We start from the raw sequence: 21,377 nt of genomic DNA, 5'->3' as shown, positions 1-21,377 counted from the left end.
TCTTCACCCTAGAGTAGGTTACTATTCTATGGCAAACAAAAGGAGCAATATACAAACATTCTACAAGATGTGCAATCCATCACAAGTGAAATGATACCTACTGTATTACAGGAGAATGGGAGATGCACTGAAAGATAACCGAGAGTGAAATAAAAGACAGAGAGGTTCGTGTGGGGAGGAATGTGGGTTGGCAGGGTGAGTTGGCAGTACAATACGTACTGTTTAAATTTCATAGTATCTCCTTAAAGGTTGTTGTCAGGGCAGCACAACACACACACGAACACACTGCATGTCAGCCTTGCACATTCATTATGGCTGCAATTGAAATCAAATAACTCAGCTGTCAGGACATTGTCTGACTTGACTGCTTGACTTATAGTACTGGAGGCTATAAACAGTAACAGGCGTGTCTCTTTCAAAGAGATGCCCGGGGTGTGAGAGTAAAGAAAGCGTGTTGATAATTTGATGCATCTTTAGTTTAGTTTAGTGTTAAGTCAATTTTAGGCATACTCCTGAAGTTATATATTTATTATTTTCCCAATGTGCACACTTTCTCAATTCCTTTTCCCCCACTCCACCACACAACGGGAGGCAGTGCAGTGGGTGGAGGAGCCCTGCCCCAATTACAAACAGATATCCATACTCCTGCCCCACCCCTCTCACCACTTCTCCTTGAAGCGCCCTACCCAGTCCTTCTATACTCCACCTCTCTCTCATCCACCCCTCCACCCCTCCACCTCTTGTACAGCTCTGCAACACTCAGCCGCTGCAACCTTGTGGGCCTCTCTCTACCTCTATACCCATCATACCAGCCTATCTCTCCTCCCTTGATTGCCTCTCCTCCATCCTCCCCTCCCCTCCTGTCTCCTCCCCTAGCCTCTCTCCACCACCACCTACCTTGTTGCATGTATAAAAGGGCAACAGAGGCAGGACTGTGCACGTCTCCAGGGCAGAAAGGCCAGAACCGAAGCTCCTTCCTCCATCTCTCTCTCTGTCTCTCACAGCAAAAGCCTCAATAATGTCCTATATACACAGCTCCAGTGGCTCCATGCGGCTCGGCAGCAGCATGGGTGGCGGCATGGGTGGCGGCATGGGTGGCGGCATGGGTGGCGGCTCTCGCATGTCCATGATGGGGGGCGGCGGAGGTGGTGGTCGCATCACAGCCGGCCGTGCAAGCAGTGTGTATGGTGGTTCTGGAGGCTACGGAACACGCATCTCCACCTCCTCATCCAGCAGCTCTGCAGGTGGACGTTTTGGCTTGGGTGGGGGTATGGGTGGAGGTGGAGGTGGAGGTGGCTACGGTATGGCTGATGGTGGTGTGGACATCCACGTTGGGGCCAATGAGAAAGCCACCATGCAGAACTTGAACGACCGCCTGGCCACCTACCTGGACAAGGTGCGCACCCTGGAGAAGGCCAACGCAGAGCTGGAGTTGAAGATCCGGGAGTTCCTGGAGAGTAAGACCTCCCCCAATGCCCGTGACAACACAGCCTTCCAACTAACCATCGCAGAGTTGCAGGAACAGGTATGACATCACATGATCTACAATTCTACATCATAACACCTGAACTGATAAGCTATCATTTGCTTTGCAATGTATTGGCGAGTATTCTATGGTAGAAGGTTGGGTAGAATCAACTAGAAGCAATTTGACCGTTTTATTATGTGCCAATGATTACTTCAAAGCATGCATTGCTTTCTATCCTGCATTCATTAATGCTAAATGTAAATAATGCATTGTGCACTGCATACTTTCTATATTATACATGTGACCTTTTCATGTGATGACTGCAAAAGCACGCTGTAGCTCTTTTAAATGGTATGCATAAAACAACTCACTTTACCGGTTTGGTCCTAAGAGCGTGCGTTATTATGCATAATGCAATGTAAATCATGTTGCATTGCACTCTAGGGCCTAGAGTGCAATGCAACATGATTGTCTAGGCAACCCGTGAGTGATTGTGAAAGATGCTATAGGAGTGTGAAGTACAGCTGACACTGTGGTCAGTAACTTTGCAGTGTGAAGCAATTATATATAATTTATTGTGTGTCATTAGGGTTCTGCCTGCTTTCTTAACTGAATCCTTCATTTTCCATTTCTTCACCAGATTCAGTATGCCACCACCGGCAACGCAGGCATCTATCTGGCCATCGACAATGCAAAACTGGCTGCAGACGACTTCAGAACCAAGTAAGTAAGCATCCCTCCTCAGGAGAGTGGTAGAAAAGGGTGAAATAGGAAAACGTGGAGTTCTGTCCATCCTATTAGTCCTATACAAGTAGTACAGTGTCTCATACAATTACAGTGTCACACACAATTCATTTTTATTTTATAAATGTGTAAATTGCAACAGACACACAAATGTCTTTAAATCTTCCTGGAGGGCCTTGGTGGTTGCACTGATTGCTTAGCTCCTGTCTTTGACGTCTTTCTCTTGCCAGGTATGAGAATGAGCTGGGCATGCGTCAGTCAGTGGAGTCAGACATTGCTGGGCTGAAGAGACTGCTGGATGAGCTGACCCTTGCCAGGTCAGACCTGGAGATGCAGATCGAGGGCCTGAGGGAGGAGCTCATCTTCCTCAAGAAGAATCACGAGGAGGTGGGTGCGGATAACAGAACCGTAACCAAATTAGTGTTACTGTTGGGTCTTTGGTTGTTTCATTGCAGTGTCAAAAAATGTCATAGGAATAGAAGTCTTTCATTATTATTCTTTTAGTGAGCTTGAAATGTCCCAACTGTATGTTATACAACATCAATGCATCCCATCACTAACCAAATGTTGTCCTGTTTTCCAATAGGAGTTGGCTGCTCTGAGGACTCAGATGAGTGGTCAGATCAATGTTGAGGTGGATGCCTCTCCACAACAAGATCTGTCCCTGGTCATGGCTGAGATCAGGGAACAGTACGAGGCTGCGTCCGCCAAGAACATGAAACAACTGGAGCAATGGCACCAGTCCAAAGTAAGAACTGGAGTATCACAAGGATGGTCGAGGGTAGCCATAGATTTGCATAGTGTATAATCCAGAGGATACACATGCAGTTATGCTGTTATATGCTTTGTAACCATAAGAAAGTCATCTTTTCTCCAAATTGTTGCCATGGTCTGGTTATTCACTCAAGTTTTCTCCACAGGTAGAAGGTATCAACAAGGAGGTGGCTGTCAGCACAGAGGTCCTCCATACCTCCAAGTCTGAAGTGACTGAAATCCGTCGCACACTACAAGGCCTGGAGATTGAACTGCAGTCACAGCTCAGCATGGTTAGACTCAGACAATTTATGTTTTGGGCACGGTTTTTACAACAAGAGCACTTGTAATGCTGAGGTCCACTTAGATTGACCTTGAGTATAAGATAGACCTTAGAAAATAGAATTAATTTGCAAATCAAAGCTCTTTACTTTAATCTGGTACAGTTACAGTAGTGCTTTATTTGTTGAGACTGACAGTGGGATAGCTATAGGCACTGGCACTAATACAAGGAAGTGAAACGATGTTAAAAAGTGATTTGTCTCTCTCTTATCTCTCCTCTTGTTTTACTCTACACCAACAGAAAGCGTCCATGGAGGGCACACTAGCAGAAACTGAAGGTCGCTACTCCATGCAGCTCTCGGGGCTCCAGAATCAGGTGACCAGCATGGAGGGACAGCTAGTGCAGCTCCGCAACGACATGGAACGCCAGGGACAAGAGTACAGAATGCTGCTGGACATCAAGACCAGGCTGGAGATGGAGATCGCAGAGTACAGGAGACTGCTGGATGGAGAGTCCAGGTAAGGAAGGGCAAAGGGAGAAAGGGAAGAGGAAAGGAAGAAAAAAAACAAGAGGGTTGGGGGATGAATGGAAGGTGGGATAGGAAGGGATGGAGGGAAAGGAGTGTTAAAACGACAGGAAAGAGTAAAGCCTGGGCCGTGGCTCAGCGGTCCAGGCTTGCAGTGTGCCGCGGGTTCGACTCCCGATCCCGACGGCCTTCACTGCATGTCATCCCCCCATCTCTCTCCCCATTTCCTGTCAGCCTACTGTCTGTCCCTCCATAAAAAATATAAAATAAAGGCGAAAGCCACAAAAAAAAACATTTAAAAAGAGTAAAAGCTAATTAATGCTTCGTCACATGACGGCCGAGTGATTTTAGATGAAGAATAAACTAGGCTTAACTGTAAAGACCTGAAACTCTAAACACAAACCTTTTCAGAATGTCCCGACATCTCTGTTCAGACTGAGATGAAAAAGCAATGTTTTGACAACTTTATGACGTTCTTTGAGTTGAATCACCCTGTCATGTAGGTACAAATTTGACAGTAACCCCCCCCCCCACATTTCACTACAGTGTCTCCAGTTCCAGCTCCACCACCACCAGAACTCAAAAGGTGGTCATCGTCACACAGGAAGTGGAGGACGGCAAGGTGTTGTCCTCTTCCACCAGCACCACCTCCAGCAGAGACTGAGCTGTGGCACGGCGGCACAGGGAGCACCATGTACAGGGTCACCCTCCCAGAGAGACGAGGAAAAGAAGCTTGCAATGACATCTGCATCCCACACTGTGAACTCACATGCCATGCACCCATATGAAAGCAATAAAGAGGCTCTCGGTTTTGATGACATCACCCATCTTGTCCCCATCTTTGTCTTCTTTGTCGATGACTCCCATTGCATACCACAGTGACACACACACACACACACACACACACACACACACACACACACACACACACACACACACACACACAGTCTGAAGGTTTCTGATGTCAAGCGTGAAGTATGATCTATCAAGTTACTGTAATCAGAAAATTATGCAGTAAATAATGGTGGGCGGGGATGGGGGGGGGGGGGGTCGATGTAAGTCACATGAGCTAGCTACATCGAACCTCGATCTGGGTTAGGCTGTGGTTGATCTGATGGTATAGCTCAGGTTCTGTCCTGCCTGGACTATAGCTAATACTCACAATAGGCCTACAGTACCTACTGTTAGAAACCAGTGCAGTGGAAGGTGGAGGAGGAGAATTAATTACATATCAGAGTTTGGAAAAGTGTTTAATTTGCCATTAGTTCTGAATTGATTTCAGAAAACCCTCCACAGGACTGTATACCTGTGTGGTAAGGTTTGTGTGAATGGAGCTGCATTGATTTGCCCTGCTTGAGTAGGCTCAATCTCACATAACAAGATGAAGGTTAAAGTTGCAACATACTGGCATCAGTCCAGGGGTTTTATGGAGCCTAAGGTGTCATGGTGATTTGTTTCACTGAATTATGCTCTCACCCTCATTTTCAATTACAGGAATGTGTGTCATAAGAGCCCTGGGTTAACATAAATCAAATGTGCGAGCCATATTATTATTATTTTACTTTGACTCTGCCAACAACAATCACACTCATGTGAAATGATGAGCACTCTTATCATCATACATCATCATTCATCACGTTCTGTGCTCATCCAATCAAATCATCACAAATGTCATTCAGCCAATCACTTTTGGCGTCTTCACTTTTCTGCCCTCACTTTGTATCCTCAATATGTACTTTGCTCAGCCAATCAAATCATCGCTATGGGGTGATCAGCCAATCCAATCATCGTGTTTGTGTTCACACAAAAAGACAAAGCTGGGAATAGGAGCGCCACTCAAAAATGGCCATGCCATGATGAACACCTCAGATATTTCTTGATCAGCTAGTAAGATCTAAACAGGTAAAGTACTTACGTGTACACTAAACTCAATATTAATGCTATCTGCAAAACAGAAGAAGACAGTGAAAATATATGTGTGAAACTAGAAAAGTGTGCTTCTCGGAGCACATGTCTCACTCTCCACCAGGGTTGCCTACCCAAGGCATACAAACTTTGGAAGGCAGTCCTAAGCCAAACAGCTACATTACAGATCAAAAACATTAAGTGGGCTGTTGTAGCGCCACCATGATGCTGATGTTAAAAAAGTTGCCTACTGTGGCCTACTGTGAGTGTGCATGCAAAGTTTCACAGCAATTTCTGTGTTCATGATTTGTGCCATTTTATGCAAAATGAGGCGCTCCTGAGTATAGTGACAGATACGTCTTGATCACATAACTACAGAGATTGGCTCTATTTCTGTCCATGCTAAACCCCTTATCCCTAAACTACTTTGTCTTTTGTCTTTTTTTTACTATTTTGAAAAACATTTTTGAATAGTAAAAGTAAAAGCCAATCTACAAGCTCACAGCGTGTTGATGCAGATTGGCTATTTTAACTATTCAAAAATGTTTTTCAAAATAAAAAAGTAGTTTATAAGGGGTTTAGCATGGACGAAAATAGAGCCCAAGGTGTACCGAATTGCATGAGGTTTGGACAAAATGTGTTTTTCTAAATTTGGCTTCATGGTGGCACTATAACAGGACAATTTGAAGAATTTGGGGTGGAGGTTATTTCTCTGCCTACCATGTGCGTGCAAAGTTTCACAGCACAGGAGTACATGGAGGGCCAGTGCTGCCATATTTCAAAATAAATGCAATAAAGAAATAAATGTAGAAATAAAAGTGCAGGTTGATTTGAAAATAAATTAATATATGCACCAATATAGACAAATAAATACATGCTGTATATTTCTTACTTCTATATACTTCTTATTTCTTTCTATAGGCCTATTTATATTTCTCAATATTTGTATTTGTTTATTTATTTAGCTATTAATTAGTTTATCTATTTATTTCCTCACCTATCCATGAAATTGTGCACACACATTCCCACTAGGCCGAGAAAGAAATCAGCCTCCCAGCTGTCCAGTGGGTCTCACTCTCAATTTAAGCAGGTGTGCCAAAGCTCACATACCCCAGGTCGAATCACCCGGAGGGTACTACCAAGCCATGCCCTGGAAACCCCCAAGTCAAACACCAAATGCCTTGATAGGAGCTTTCTCCACTCTGCTATAACAATATGAAACAGCTTTCCCCCTGTGGTTGTTGGGGAAATGACATCAAGTAGTGTTCATGCCTTCAAGAAGAGGCACCTCCTCAGTATGTGACTGTAATCCCACAAAAGTCAAGGACTTTTAATCAGTCAACATTCAGTTTATACATCTGACTGAGTATCTGCAGATCAGTGATATGCTCTTTGAATATACTTTTCTCAAAGCCTGTATCTGCCAAAGCTTAAAAAAGGCCTCATGGTGGCGCTATTCGTGATTTTACCTATAACTGCACAGTAATGCATGAAGGGCTCGTGCTCACCAGGGACAACTTGCATCAGAAAAGATAATACCTGTGCACTTCAGGAGACTACCCAAAAATAAATAGCCAACCACGTCAGAATATTAAAAAATCGCACAGATCCATATTGATCACGCCTGGTGGCACTATAAAAGGCAGATTTGAAAAATAGAGATGTTTTTCCTTGGCCTCTGCCCTCCAGGGAATGTGTGTGCAAACTATCACACACACACACACGCACACGCACGCATGCACACAATGCACACACACAATGCACACACACACACACACACACACACACACACACACACACACACTTGAGCTAAAAATATTGGGAACCACTGCTATGGAGCATACTATAAAAACTCCTGCACCCCATGACTGACATAGCCCTGGGTAGGCAACCAGGCCTGGCAGGCAGAGCACTTTTCTAGTTGTTAATTTGAACACTGTTATTCAACACTTTCATCTGTGATCATGGTGCAATTGATTTTGCCACACTTTTTAACAGCTGCTATTACTTTAGATTTTTACTGGTATTCTAATGTGTGATCTACTGTCACTCAAGTATGGCTTTCAGGTATAGGTTTTCCACCACTGCCTGTCAGTGGATTATAGAACAGGCTCATAAAGGAGTTAACACCACACGGTATAGTCTGATTATAGAACAGGCTCATAAAGGAGTTAACACCACACGGTATAGTCTGATTTCATTGCATGATCTTTATTGATTATTGATGATGTCGACTTCAATTTAGTCTGAGATCTCATCCACATCCACGTCCACTGACTGGATGCTCTCCACCACCCTTCCATCCACAACTGTCTGTACCACGGTGATGGTCTTCGTAATCACTACAAAACAAAACGTAAAAACAACAAACAACAATAATTGAGCATCTCAAAAATATAAATGTAACTAATGTAGCCATATGTTAGAACGTTCTTGGGGAAATTTCAGAGGGGAAATGTTTCTTACCTTGCTTTGTGCTGTTGATGAGGGAGAAGAAGCAAAAAAAAGTTAGTATTTATTTGTTTTTCATTACACTTTCAAATTCTAATAAGATAATCGGCACTCAATGACTGACTGCTATCTCTTGCACAGGGATCTACTCCCTCACTCTCTCTCTCTCTCTCTCTCTCTCTCTCTCTCTTTCTATATCTCTCCTCTAACCTCTAAGCTCCACTCCGCCCTCCTCACCTCTCATCTTCTCCATCCAGCAGCCTCCTGTACTCTGCAATCTCCCTCTCCAGCCGTGTCTTGAGGTCCAGCAGCATATCGTAGTCCTGTTTGTTGCTGGCGATGTTGGCGAGGAGCTGTGACATTTGCTCCTCCAGGCTGGTCACCATGGCCTGATGCCCTGCCAGTTGGTTGGCATAGCGCATCTGTGTCTCCATCAGCGTCTCTTCCAGTGATCCTTTCTGTTGGTAGAGGGTGAAGGGTGAGTGTCCAGTGTGTTGTGATGGTTCACCACACTTTTGTTAAGCACTGTGCAACCTAATGAAAGTCAACTAAAACTATCTGTCAATCAATCAATTGATCAATCGACCAATCAATCAATCATTATTGCCAAATCACAATGTGACTATTAGTTCACACATGGAACTAAACCACAACAAATTAGTCTTTACTAGTATTATCTAATGGCATATGCCTACTATTATAATTATTTAGTAAATACATTTTTAAATGAATGATGACATTGTAATGGATAAATATGAATGAGTACTGATAGTAATGCTTAAATGTAGAGCAAGCAGTAGTAGTAGTACTGTAGGCAGAGTAGTGTTTTTCTCTTTATGACATACCATGCTTATGTGTGACTGCAGTTCAATCTGGAGCCTCTGGAGGGTGCTCTTCAACTCCTTCATCTCTGTGCGAGTCTCCACCAGAGTGGTAGAGCACACGGTCACATCCTGCTCCACAGCTGTAATCTGAAAACGCAAGAAAACAACACCCACAATATTACAAATTGAATCCGTCTCAAGAGTTGCATCACAAAGTTCAGTAAACAAATAATATATTTCAACATTTACAAAAATGACCCAAAGAAATATGTTTTTGGGACAAAATATATTTGTGCTATTTTAGATACATCTAAACAAAATAATACCTTGGTCTGATACCAGGTCTCCAGCTCCCTGCGGTTCTTGGCGATGGCTCCTTCGTAGTGCTCTCTAATCTCAGACATGGTCGCGTTCAGGTCCGCAGAGGGTCGGGCGTCCACCTCCACATTCACCTGGCCTTGCATCTGACTCCTCATCATGGCCAGCTCCTGCACGGGGCAAAAGGCAAGAACCCAAGCTTAAATTGTAGTTTATTGAAATTACCACTGCAAAAACAGATTCTGGTACAGGTGGAGTGTGCGTGGAGTGTGCGTGCGTGCGTGTGTGTGCATGCGTGTGCGGCTGTGCATGCGCATGCGTGTGCCACCCAAGGGCAGCTATGACCTAATGGGGAAAAAGAATAATATGTGGAAGTGTGGAGTGAAGGAAGAGGGAAGAGAGACAATGTTGTTTTTATCAAAACATTCTCCATAAATGAATCCCCAGAGTGACATGAGCAGAGGTCAACCAGAGGTTTCTCACATTAAGAGGCTGTAATATTACACCATGCATCCTGATCTGAAGGTCATTGTTGCTCTGCCCATTGTGCTCCATACAAAGTAAAACCTGGAGTGTTCATTTAAGACTAATCTAATTTATTGTGCTACGCACTTGTTTCTTTTAATTTGGTGATCTAAGTTAGGCTACTCTGGACAAAAGTGTCAGGCCAAATGCCTAAAATGTAAATGTAAAAATTACAACATCAATATGATTATTGTTATTTCATCTCCATGTCTTTAGGTAACAAAGGGCAAACATTTCGGCTATCCAGCCTTTGTCAGCGTCCATACTGTATACTGTTTTCCTATAAAATGTTAGCCATTCTCGTGTGAACAGGCCAGTGAGGCCACACCTCTAAACTCTAAACAAATTGCGACATCCTTTATCAATGAAAACGATCTATCAATATGTCTATGAGTAGAAAGGTAAGCTTGCACCCACACAAAGAGAGCACATCGGTAAAGCCTGAAAAATGGGGGCCTTAGCTGTCATCCGATGAATACCTGCTCTGCTTAGGTTTTAGGAAGATGGATGGTGTTTACCATGGTGCTATGAATAAAAGACACCATTCTGTTGTAGACACATACTTTCAACATGCCACATAAAGCATGGGTGTGGCTCTGGGAGTCTGTATGTAGGAGACGTTGTCAGCAGAGGTGAGGGGGCTTTATAAATCTCGTACATACAGTACTGCACACTTGCAACAAGGTACATGTATGTATGTTGAATGAAGAGACTTGAATAATAGACGTCTGCTTACCTCTTGATGGTTCCTCTTGAGCATAATAAGCTCGTCCTTCAGGCCTTCATATTGGTTCTCCAGGTCCATACGGGCCAGGTTCATGTCATCCAGAACCTTCCTCAGCCCATTGATGTCTGCATCCACAGCCATCCTCATGGCCATCTCATTCTCATACCTGGAGAACACATTTACATGACATTTTTCATACATTCTCCTGCAGAAAATGGGACACCTCTCATCAGAGACGTGACACTGGCTTTTCATGACACTTTCAGAAGGGTTGAGAGGGCAAAAGTGAAAGGTTGTGGTTTGTTGTTAAGATTAGAACGTAGAAGCTGACAGATACGTATGATTTCACACCGATGCAGATGTGAAGTTCCACACAACTGGCACATTGGGTTAAAGAGGCACTCGCTTATAGACATGAATGGGCCTCGATATCTTTACTCGAGTCGCACAAAATGACAACTCCCTTTGACATACACCCACGTCACTCACTTCATCTTGAAGTCATCAGCAGCCAGTTTGGCGTTGTCAATGTCCAGAATGGTTTTGGCATTGATCCTAGAGGCCACACGGATCTGAGGTCAGAAGAAAGGCAAAGGATGAAGAATGTTTCAGCCATTGGTTAAGAAGATAATACCTCTGACTGTATGTACAACAAGCATCCTATCCTTTCTGTGTCTTCTCTGCTAGTGTTAGAATAGGACCGGCTAAAAGCAGGGGGTAGACAAAATGCAATTGATTTTTTCCATCTACTCCAGTCAGTGGTACAAGGTGTCCCAGCCACTGATGGGGGTATACAGTAGCTACATCTACAGTACATGATGATTTTTCAGATAGTTGATACATGCACAGATGGAATGCAGCCTAGCCTTGCATGACAACTATGAGACAGGAACACATGAGCTCAGGGCGATAGATTTATTAAGTACTGACTGAATACTTGAAGCAGCGGAAGCAGAATTAGAGTTGCAATGACGAAATGTTCCAGGATTAAAACGCTTGAAACTATTCTTCTTAACAAATAAGAAAGTGTTCAAAGTGGCCCTTTGGGCATTTGGTTTTGGGGTGAAACCTTTTGTAAACATAACATTTGAATTATGGCTGGTAGTGTGTACCGAACGTGCAGGGAACAGGATAAAGAAGAATAACTGGTCTCTTCTCCTTCCACACTTCCTCTAGAAACAAACTGGTCAAACTACTGAGACTACAAACTTCTCCAGTATCAGAGTAGGATGTCTGAGCACTACATGGTCTCCATGTAGTGCTCAGACACACACACACACACACACACACACACACACACACACACACACACACACACACACACACACACACACACACACACACACACACACACACACACACACACACACACACACACACACACACACACACCTTGTCCTTCAGGTCATCGATGGTGACGAAGTAGGCTGAGTAGTCGTGGCTGATGACGGTCTTATTCTGGTACCACTCTCTGATCTGCTTGTCCAGCTTCTCGTTCTCCTTCTCCAGGGAGCGCACCTTCTCCAGGTAGGAGGCCAGGCGGTCGTTCAGGTTGATCAGGGTGGCCTTCTCGTTGGCGCCAACGTGAAGGTCCAGGCCGTCGGCCAGGTTGAAGCCTCCTCCTGTGGAGTAGGACGAGGTCTGAGAGCCGAAAGCAAGGGGCGCCTGGGCAGAGGAGATGCGGGTCCCGCGTCCTCCCGCTCCCCCGTACACACTGAGGGTGCGCTGGCCATAGGATCTGCTGCTGAAAGACATGGTGAGAGGATCTTGGTGGGATCTAGAAGGATGGCAGGAGAGAGCAAGTAGCCTGTTAGATGAGCAGTGGACAGCATCACACTCAGGGACCCATGTTATATACCTTGCACGCACAAAAGTGGGTTGGGCTGGGGCGGAGGGTGGTGATGGCAGATAGCGGAAGAATGTGGCTTCTCTCTGTCACACACACACACACACACCTTCAGAATGTAGACGCGGTGAGGTGTGGTAGATGGACAGGGGGCGGGGGGGGGGTACCTTACAGGTACAACCTGTGCTTCAACATTTCAGTGATTCTGGTGGAATGCAGGAACGGACATTTCCAGAATACCCCCTCCTCCCTCTTCATTGTGTTAATTGGATGCCTTGTTGTTCTGTGGCATCACTGGCATGGCAGAGTGTCTGGCTGGACATGTGTACACAACATAAAGTACATATAGACACACACACACACACACACACACGTATACGTGAACCCCTTGCTCTCCAGCCGTCACACCTTGAACAGCTATTAAGAGCAGCGGGTCTGCAAAACACTCACTGAACTAATTGCTCACTCCAGTGACAGAAATTTCACTTCAGTGAAAGTGTGAAATGTATAGGTTTATGGGCAAGGCATTTCTAAAGATAGCCCAGGTTATTGGTATAAACATCACATCCACATTGCCTTACTTCAACTGTGGGCTTAAATTACATATATTGTATGTCGTTTGCCTCATATCTTTTTTGAGCGTTTGCCTCAAAGGTTTTCAGGAAAGAAGAAATTAAAAATGTACTTACTGTAGGAAAATAAATACTTTTTTGAAGTCAAAAATACAATTAGCCTAAGTCATGTTTATATGAATTGATTCATATCTGCCTAATTCTACTCTCCTAACAATGCTAATTCATCCTGCCTTATTTATGTTCTCAGCCTATGGAATGCTTGTACATTCAAAACCATTTATGCCTTCTGCCCTTAAGTCAAACAGTTGACTTTAAATCATTTTCTGCCAGCATTCTGATGGGCTGAGGAGGACATAGGCAATAAGGTACAATGAAGCAGTAGTTTTAGGGTTAGGCAGAATTGTTAATTTGGTCATTATGCTATGTGGCTAAAAATGTTTTATAAGTTTGTTTATGAAAAGTTTTTGTTTCAAGCAGGAGGCTTATTTGTGCAGTGACAAACAGACAAAGGGCCCCTGCTGGAGGTATGACCAGTTTTTCCTCAACCGCAACCTGTCCAATAACGTTAAAGGTGTAGCTCGTAATGTTCGATTCCAGTCTCCAGTTTAATCAGCAAGTGACTAAGTTCACAGCACTCCTAACAAAAGACCATTGATATTAAATATTGATGATGATAGTTACATAAAATCATTTAAATGAGATGCATATGTATGTGACTTAACTTTGTTATGTAACTTTGTTAATTGTTATATAACTATAACTTTGTTAAAGTCCGAAGGCACATTATGTCAGTGGAGGAGATGTAGTTGGCCCTTGGGTGTTTTAATATTTTCTAATATGAAAAAGGTTTGGATACACCTGTTTTAAGCAGTCACTACATATATATAGACATATAAAGGTAGACGCCTCTTCCGGCTCTGGGGCGCCTGTATCTCAACGGAAGGCAACATGGAGGCAATGGGAGGCAATGGCGATGCGTGATTGGATTGCATTGGCAAGCTTTCCCGAGATTCCTTGCGAAGTATAGCAGAAGCAAAACGAAAGATCGATCGATCGATCGAAAGATATAATGTGATTTATGTACTATGATCATGTGATGTATCTATATGGCATGCATTGAAAGTTATGTTGTGCAATAATGTTGATATCTGATTCTGTGTCTCGGCACAGGTAGGTGATATCACAGAGCCACACCGCCAAACTAAATGCAATAGCTTTGCAATTAATGGTAATGGTCAATCCTGAGCTGAAGAGTCTTAATGAAATAAAAATATTTTATTGCAAAAGTGGTGAAATTGATAGATATTGTTATACACCCCCAACCTAAAAAGCTTGGCCGCATTTAACTTGGCATACTTGAAGCCAGGATATATCACACTAAATTCTAGAAAGAACTGAATGTCCTGATGAAATCTACACTAGTACTATCGACAGTTCGACTGATGAATTTAATTTTGCCTTCACTTCCCACACGGAAAGAAAATATATGTACATATATATTTTTTATATATGCCACATATATGTACCAGCATATATGCACATATCTGAAATTGGACCCCTACATATATGTCTCTCAACATATATGTACATATATTTCAATATATGTATATATATGACACATCGTATATGCACATATATGACACATCATATGGCCTGTCCAGTTTCCTACATTGACAATAGCAGCATCCTGACTCTGTTTAAGCAGAATGGAACAGAGCCTTATTTGGTATCACTGCATGGTAACATTATGGTTACTCAGTGTAGCCTAACAGTAGTGTCCTTACAACCTGGTTACGGACCACGGTACAAAGTCACTGAAGTTTTTATTTTCTTTCACATTTTACCAGAATGCAGTATGATATGAAAACATTGGATCCAAATCTTTATATCCTCTGTGATAAACATTTACCAAAAGGAAAGAAACAAGCTCCAACCGGAGGACTGGCTGGCCAGCCGGCAGTCAGGTGGACCTGTGATGTCACATACCGGTATGTCACAATGACTCAGCCATAGCCAAAAATAAACTTTGTCATATAAGGAGTTCCTTATATGCTTACTAGAAAGGCAGGGGGCTCTATTTTCGTCCATGCTAAACCCCTTATCCCTAAACTATACTTTGCCTTTTTTACTATTTGAAAAACATTTTTGAATAGTTAAAATAGCCAATCTAATAGCTCACAACGTGTCGATGTAGATCGGCAGTTGAACTATTCAAAACTTATTTTCAAAATAGTAAAAACAGGAAAAGTAGTTTAGGGATAAGGGGTTTAGCATGGACGGAAATAGAGCCCCAGAGCTACAGTAGGTCACTCTCCAGCTAATTAGTTACTTGGTTTGACAAGACAGCAAGGTCCTTCTCATCTTGTCACATTCCACACCTCTCCAACAAGCCTCATACGTATTTCTGTGACGATCCAGTCACTACAAAGTAAAGACAATATTCTACATAGATTTACATTTCTGCCTGTGTTCAAATGACTAGGGCTCCATTTTCGTTCGATCTTTCTAAATACACTGTTTGGGGATTTTGGTATTTTGGTTACCTGTTACCTGTCTAAATCCCTAAAACACCTCCGTTACTTGTTACATTATGCATAGGTGTAGTTTGGGCGTTACAATAATTAAACCAATCACCTTGCCACATGCCATTGGCTGGGTTTCCCGAACGCATTTAGTGTAAGACTTGTAGTGCTGCACATGCTCAGATGCCCTCTAGGCTGCACACAGAAGCCTGTGAACATAGACATTCCGTGCATAGATGTGCCACGCAATGGTAGGCCTCCTGGTATGGTAGGCCTCAGGCCTCAGGTCTACCATTCTGAAATTTAATTTAATAATATTTGGACTGCTGGACAGCTGACAGTAGGCTCGATTTACTCTTTAAAACAGAGATATATATATATATACTGTTGATTACATCTGCAGTGCGTATGTCTTGCCTATACATGTAGAGGTTTTCCTTTTTCTCTTTTTGCTCGTCCAATGGGTCACGTATTGGTGGCGTGCATTCACTCACGTTTCGGAAGCGTGCAGAATCCACGTTACGAGGTCTGGCAAAACGCCAGGCTAACATATTGGTGTAAAAAAAAATGTCTTCCATCGAGCTTGTGAGAATCGATAATATCGATTCTCACAAGCTCGATGGAAGACATTTTATGACATATTATGTCAAAGAAGCTCCTTGTTATGAAGTCGCTGTTCATACAGCCGCTATATCTTCTTTCCTTCTTACATTTCACGAGCTTAATAATAATGTCCTTGTTCCCCTCGAGAGACCCGGAAAAGAATTCTCTGTTCATTTCCCTCAGACTTTTCAAAAAGTATTTATTTCAAGCCAACTCGAGTTGGGACAAATCATGACAATAAGCACAATGTTTTGGGCTGATTGAAAAATTAGAAAGAAGAAAAAAAAGGCAGGATACAACACTTTTTGTTTTGTTGTTCTTCTTACAAATTTTTGATCGGCCCAAAACATTGTGTTTATTGTCATGATTTGTCACAACTCGAGTTGGCTTTGTCTGCGGCTTAAACGTCTTTAAATAAGTGCTTTTTGAAAAGTCTATGAGGAAAATTAACGGGGAATTCTTTTCCGGGTCTCGCGTCGTCATGAAAGGGGCCGGTTCTGCGATGTTTTATTGTCATGCCGGTACGCGGGGGGGGGGGAGGGGGGATGGGGTGGGGGACGGCTGGGGGCTTTGGGGCTTGGGCACCTGACCTTTTGCCTCAAAGTGTAGTGTAGTAGATCGGCTATCTTTGGTCAATGTTCCCCCCAGAATAGAACGTCGCAGTCCCGCCCCCTACCAGGGCCCAGGAAATGATTCCCTGTTCATTTTCCTCATATACATTTCAAAAAGTATTTATTTAAAGACCTTTTAAGCGTCGTACAAAGCTAACTCGAGTTGGGAGAAATCATGACTGTAAACACAATTCTTTGGGCCAAACAAAGAATTAGAAAGAAGAAAAAAACAGTTTTTTGTTTTTATTCTTTGTAATTATTTGTTTGGTCCAAAATATTGTGTTTGTTGTCATGATTTGTTACAACTCGAGTTGGCTTTGTACGACGCTTATAAGGTCTTTAAATAAATACTTTTTGAAATGTCTATGGGAAAAATGCACTGGGAATTATTTCCTGGGCCTGGCGTCGTCATGAAAGGGGGCGGGACTGCGACACTCTATAGGGGTGATGGGGTTTAAGTGGTTAAACGCCCAAGTCTAACACTTATTTTAAATATGCCATATTTGGAAACGGGTCCCCACATACCACATTCCACGCACCCCATTCCACGCGCCCCATCCCCCAAATCTACGGCAATACGCTTAAATCGATGTGTGACCGATAATGGCCTGCCTATGACCCTTGGATGAACCAATAGCAACAGGAATCTGTAGCTGCAACAATACAGTCCATAACCCTCTAAAGACAGTATGAGGAAAGAAACGTAATAATTAGCCTCCAACAAGGAAAGCTAGACAGGTAAGCTAGACAGATACACGATAGTGGCCCCACCGTGGGACCCATTGGATGAGCCAAAAACACCTATAGGAATCTCTACACGTAGCACAGATGAAGGGAGGGTGATAGTGGCCATGACGTCATATGCTGGCACGGTCAGACCGTGCAGGTATGTTTTCCGTCATGCTACGAAGCGTATGTCCCATGACGTGATGAAGATATGTACCAATGTCCCTTAGCAGCATATGATATGACGTCATATGCTGGCACAGGACATACGTAAGCAGACCGTGCAGGTATGTTTTCCGTCATGCTACGAAGCGTATATGTCCCATGACGTGATGAAGATATGTACCAATGAAATGAAATGAAATGAAATGATTACTATATTTACCCAGGGTATCTGGGCTAAGCTCAAGAACTTGTTTCCAGCCAGGCCCTGCTCATAGAACATTTCATCGTAGTGGTTCAATGCCTTGTTCAAGGGCACTTCAGCGGTGGTAATTTTAACGTGTCGGACCGCTGATTCGAACTGGCGACCTTCCGGTATCAAGACCGCTCCACAATCCGTTCGGCCACCGCTGCCTCTAATGCCAGGTTTAATTGGTTTACGATGGTGACGTAATGATGATATGTTTCAGTGTCGGGTGGATTAAAGGGACATACGCATCAAACCACCCGAGTAACCACATTATACCACTAACCAACTCAGAAATTACATATAGCCTACATACATATACATATACATATATATAGACATATGAGCATATGAGCATATGAGCATATGAACGTGATGAATATATGTACCAATGCCAGGGTATAATTGGTTATCGATGGTGACGTAACGATGACATGTTTCAGTGTCGGGTGGACTAAAGGTAATGCCCCTATGTATACATGTATGTAATCTGACACCACTGCCATAACAGGCATAAGTAATCATTACTATACTTCAAAATACTACTTTTTTTCCTCCAAAAGCAAGGTACGTAGCAAATAGCTAAACCTAATAATTCAATATTGCAAACGTTCTTTCACAGAGAGGCTGAGATTTGAAAGTTTGTAGCGGTCTACAGTACTTGCACGCTCTGCTTGCGTACTAGTAGGCCATGCCTACTTGTGTGCAACAAGCAAGTAGGCACTCGACAGAGTGCAGTTCTAGTATATATATATATACATATATATATATATATATGTACTGTATATAGAGTAAAGAGTGCCTACTGTCAGCTGTCCAGCAGTCCAAATATTATTAAATCCAATTTCAGAATGGTAGACCTGAGGCCTACCATACCAGTATGGTGAGCAATGGTAGGCCATTGCGTGGCGGTGGCACATCTATGCACGGAATGTCTATGTTCACAGGCTTCTGTGTGCGGCCTAGAGGGCATCTGAGCATGTGCGGCACTACAAGTCTTACACTAAATGCGTTCGGGAAACCCAGCCATTGCCTTTAAGAGATCCCTTATTCATTGCCCGTTATGCCCAGTTCTATATTGCTTCATATAGCCTTACGGCTTACGGTCTATATAGCCCATGGAACAGTGACGTGTTGCTGCCTTGAAGTCTCACTTGTGCTGCAGCCTATAGAGCCTATAGCCTATAGAGCCTATAGAGTCCCGCCCCCTTTCATGGCAACGCTAGAACCAGAAGTGAATTCCTCATTCATTGACCTCATAGACCTTTCAAAAAGTATTTATTTAAAGACGATTACGCCAAGGACAAAGCCAACTCGAGTTGTGACACATCATGACAATAAAACGTCTTTATATAAATACTTTTTGAAAAGTCTATGAGGAAAATGAACAGGGAATTCACTTCTGGTTCTCGGGACTGCGACGCTCTATTAACCAGCATTATATATGCACAAATGCACAAATGTAACATTCTGCTGTTAGTAAAACCAATCTGAATTGTGCAGGTTAAGTGACATGTATGTGTTGATATGAATATGATAATAATAACTAGAAAAGTTTCTCCTCTCCTCCGCCAGGCCGGGTTGCCTAAAAATGAAGTTTTGGACCAAATTTGTAGGACTAGTAGCAAAAATCACACCTGTGTGAACTGAGCGGTGCAACTATATGGATGCTACTGTACTGTACTGTACTGTACTGTACTGTACTGTACTGTACTGTACTGTACTGTCAATAAAAATAAAACACATTATTAAATAAACCCCATCTAAAATAACCTACAATATAAATTGGTTATGATATGAGGGGGAAATAACTCATATTGGTTAAAAACTAATATATTAAATAATCAAGCAGAATATATGTTATATTATTAGGCTACACAGAGTAGTGTACCATAGTGTAAAATTTATTAAATTGATTTACTTTATTTGTTTATTTGAACAGGACAATGCATATTAATGGACGTCACATGGACGTCACCCTGCTTATCAGTATAACAGATGACAGCGTTGAGGAGATGATGAATGAATAATACATTTATTTGTTTATTTGTTTATTTGGATCCCCATTAGCTACTACCTTAGTAGCAGCTACTCTTCCTGGGGTCCACACATAAAATACATTACAATCAATACAGTCATATGAAATACATTTTACAAGACTGTAAGAAAAACAGTTAAAAAAAATAAAATACAACTAAATATAAAACAAGTGATTAATAACATTGCATATATATACAATTTCAGTTTGAGTAGCCTACCGTTACAGTATGAAATATTTTAAACAGTGCTCAATGACTCAAAAAGCAAGTGACATGACATTATGTTAAGTTTAAAATAATTAGTGAGAATCCTAAAACATCAAGTTGGCAGCAGGTGCTGGTTCTCTTTATACTTAATCTACCATGTCGGGTAAAATAAGCGACAGGTTGAAGTGTTGTTTTATCACACAGCCATCTCAATCCTTTCAAGTTTAAGCTTTAAACTATGTTGTCTGACAGGGTCCTGGAATCTACTCCTTTCACCATTATCTCCTCAAAGCTGTCATCTGTTATACTGATAAGCAGGGTGAGGTCTTACCTAACTGAATGATGGAAGGATTATGCTTTAGAAAATGTTGTATTGTGAGATTGTTAGTTTTTTGTTGGCATTTTTCTATGCATCATAGTTTAGTGTCAGCTACAGCATGGTTAGGAATACGTTCACATTCCAAAGTGATTGATATCTGGAAAGAAAACTATTTTTGATAGATGTGAGAGATGCTCTTGTCTTTACGAAGCCATTCCAATTGCTGAAGAACAATCACTACCTTGAGCACCGACACTGAAATTGTTTTACAGGTTAATTCCAATGAGTGTAGATGCGGTTGCAATATGTAATTTAGAAGATTTGAAGGGTGTCTCTCTTTTTTTTTTCCATGTGACTGTTACACCATTACAAGTACACAGAAAGTAGTTATTGCTGTTTGCTTTAAATACCTAACCTTTTCTTATCTCAACCCCTTTTCTTCCTACACTGGCCTTTCCTCCTCGCATTGGTATGTTACAATACCTGCATGGCTACTTTGACTTTGACCCTTGATGTGTGATGTTTAATATAATACGTTTAAGCCAGTAAATCTTACCCCAAAAAGTAATGCCATATTTTTGCACAGGCAGATTTGCCTCTGGAGTCTGGCCACTGTGAGGCTAAAAAAATAAATCATTTCCTTCATTTTATCAGGGACATGCAGTCACATCCTGCTTAATGTGGACTGTGGCTTGTTAATGCTTGATAGGGAAAAATAGTTTCTAACTTAACATTGAAACATTTTCAGGGGATAATGATATGTAGCATAGGTGAAAAGAACAAAGTATGCAACTATTTCATGAATTAAAACAAAATTGCTGGTGAGGTGCTCAAGACCCAGCAGAGACATTAGGACCCAAACTAGTGAAAACAGCAGATCTACAAGCGGACATGTTTTTTATCCCACGATTTTGTTATCCATTTTTTTCACCCAGTGTCAATTATCTAATTATCTAGTAATCCTGGGCGCTACTCCCTCTGTCAACCTGGGGAGAG

At 42.4% G+C, this 21,377-nt stretch overlaps 2 protein-coding genes across 2 annotated transcripts; one reads left to right on the top strand and one right to left on the bottom strand.

Annotated features, from left to right (window-relative positions):
• The first annotated feature begins 929 nt into the window (after window positions 1–929).
• On the top strand, window positions 930–4,597 carry LOC306921746 (keratin, type I cytoskeletal 13-like). The gene is made up of 7 exons (XM_079499025.1): window positions 930–1,525; window positions 2,109–2,191; window positions 2,443–2,599; window positions 2,799–2,960; window positions 3,133–3,258; window positions 3,549–3,766; window positions 4,321–4,597. The coding sequence occupies exons 1-7, from the start codon at window positions 1,019–1,021 to the stop codon at window positions 4,436–4,438; spliced, it is 1,371 nt and encodes a 456-aa protein (XP_079355151.1). The 5' UTR covers window positions 930–1,018; the 3' UTR covers window positions 4,439–4,597.
• A 3,272-nt stretch (window positions 4,598–7,869) lies between these two features.
• Window positions 7,870–12,364, bottom strand: LOC306921749 (keratin, type I cytoskeletal 50 kDa-like). The gene is made up of 8 exons (XM_079499030.1): window positions 11,917–12,364; window positions 11,014–11,096; window positions 10,534–10,690; window positions 9,281–9,442; window positions 8,976–9,101; window positions 8,368–8,588; window positions 8,146–8,156; window positions 7,870–8,021 (listed from the first exon to the last, which is right to left on the bottom strand). The coding sequence occupies exons 1-8, from the start codon at window positions 12,277–12,279 to the stop codon at window positions 7,921–7,923; spliced, it is 1,224 nt and encodes a 407-aa protein (XP_079355156.1). The 5' UTR covers window positions 12,280–12,364; the 3' UTR covers window positions 7,870–7,920.
• Between the last annotated feature and the right edge of the window lie 9,013 nt (window positions 12,365–21,377).

The sequence above is a fragment of the Electrona antarctica genome (genome assembly GCF_951216825.1).
Source record: "Electrona antarctica genome assembly, chromosome: 4".
NCBI classification, from domain to species: domain Eukaryota; kingdom Metazoa; phylum Chordata; class Actinopteri; order Myctophiformes; family Myctophidae; genus Electrona; species Electrona antarctica.
Note: the sequence above shows the minus strand (reverse complement) of the source record. Positions and strands in the feature narration are given on the sequence as shown.

What these genes read in the sequence shown, in the direction of transcription:
- LOC306921746 (XM_079499025.1), top strand. Translation starts at nt 1,019, where the DNA reads ATGTCCTATATACACAGCTCCAGTGGCTCCATGCGGCTCGGCAGCAGC. An exon ending in TCGCAGAGTTGCAGGAACAG is followed by an intron (nt 1,526 to 2,108) that starts GTATGACATCAC and finishes TTTCTTCACCAG; the next exon opens with ATTCAGTATGCCACCACCGG. An exon ending in GCAGACGACTTCAGAACCAA is followed by an intron (nt 2,192 to 2,442) that starts GTAAGTAAGCAT and finishes TTCTCTTGCCAG; the next exon opens with GTATGAGAATGAGCTGGGCA.
- LOC306921749 (XM_079499030.1), bottom strand. Translation starts at nt 12,279, where the DNA reads ATGTCTTTCAGCAGCAGATCCTATGGCCAGCGCACCCTCAGTGTGTAC. An exon ending in TCGATGACCTGAAGGACAAG is followed by an intron (nt 11,097 to 11,916) that starts GTGTGTGTGTGT and finishes TTCTGACCTCAG; the next exon opens with ATCCGTGTGGCCTCTAGGAT. An exon ending in TGCAGTCACACATAAGCATG is followed by an intron (nt 8,589 to 8,975) that starts GTATGTCATAAA and finishes CTCTACCAACAG; the next exon opens with AAAGGATCACTGGAAGAGAC.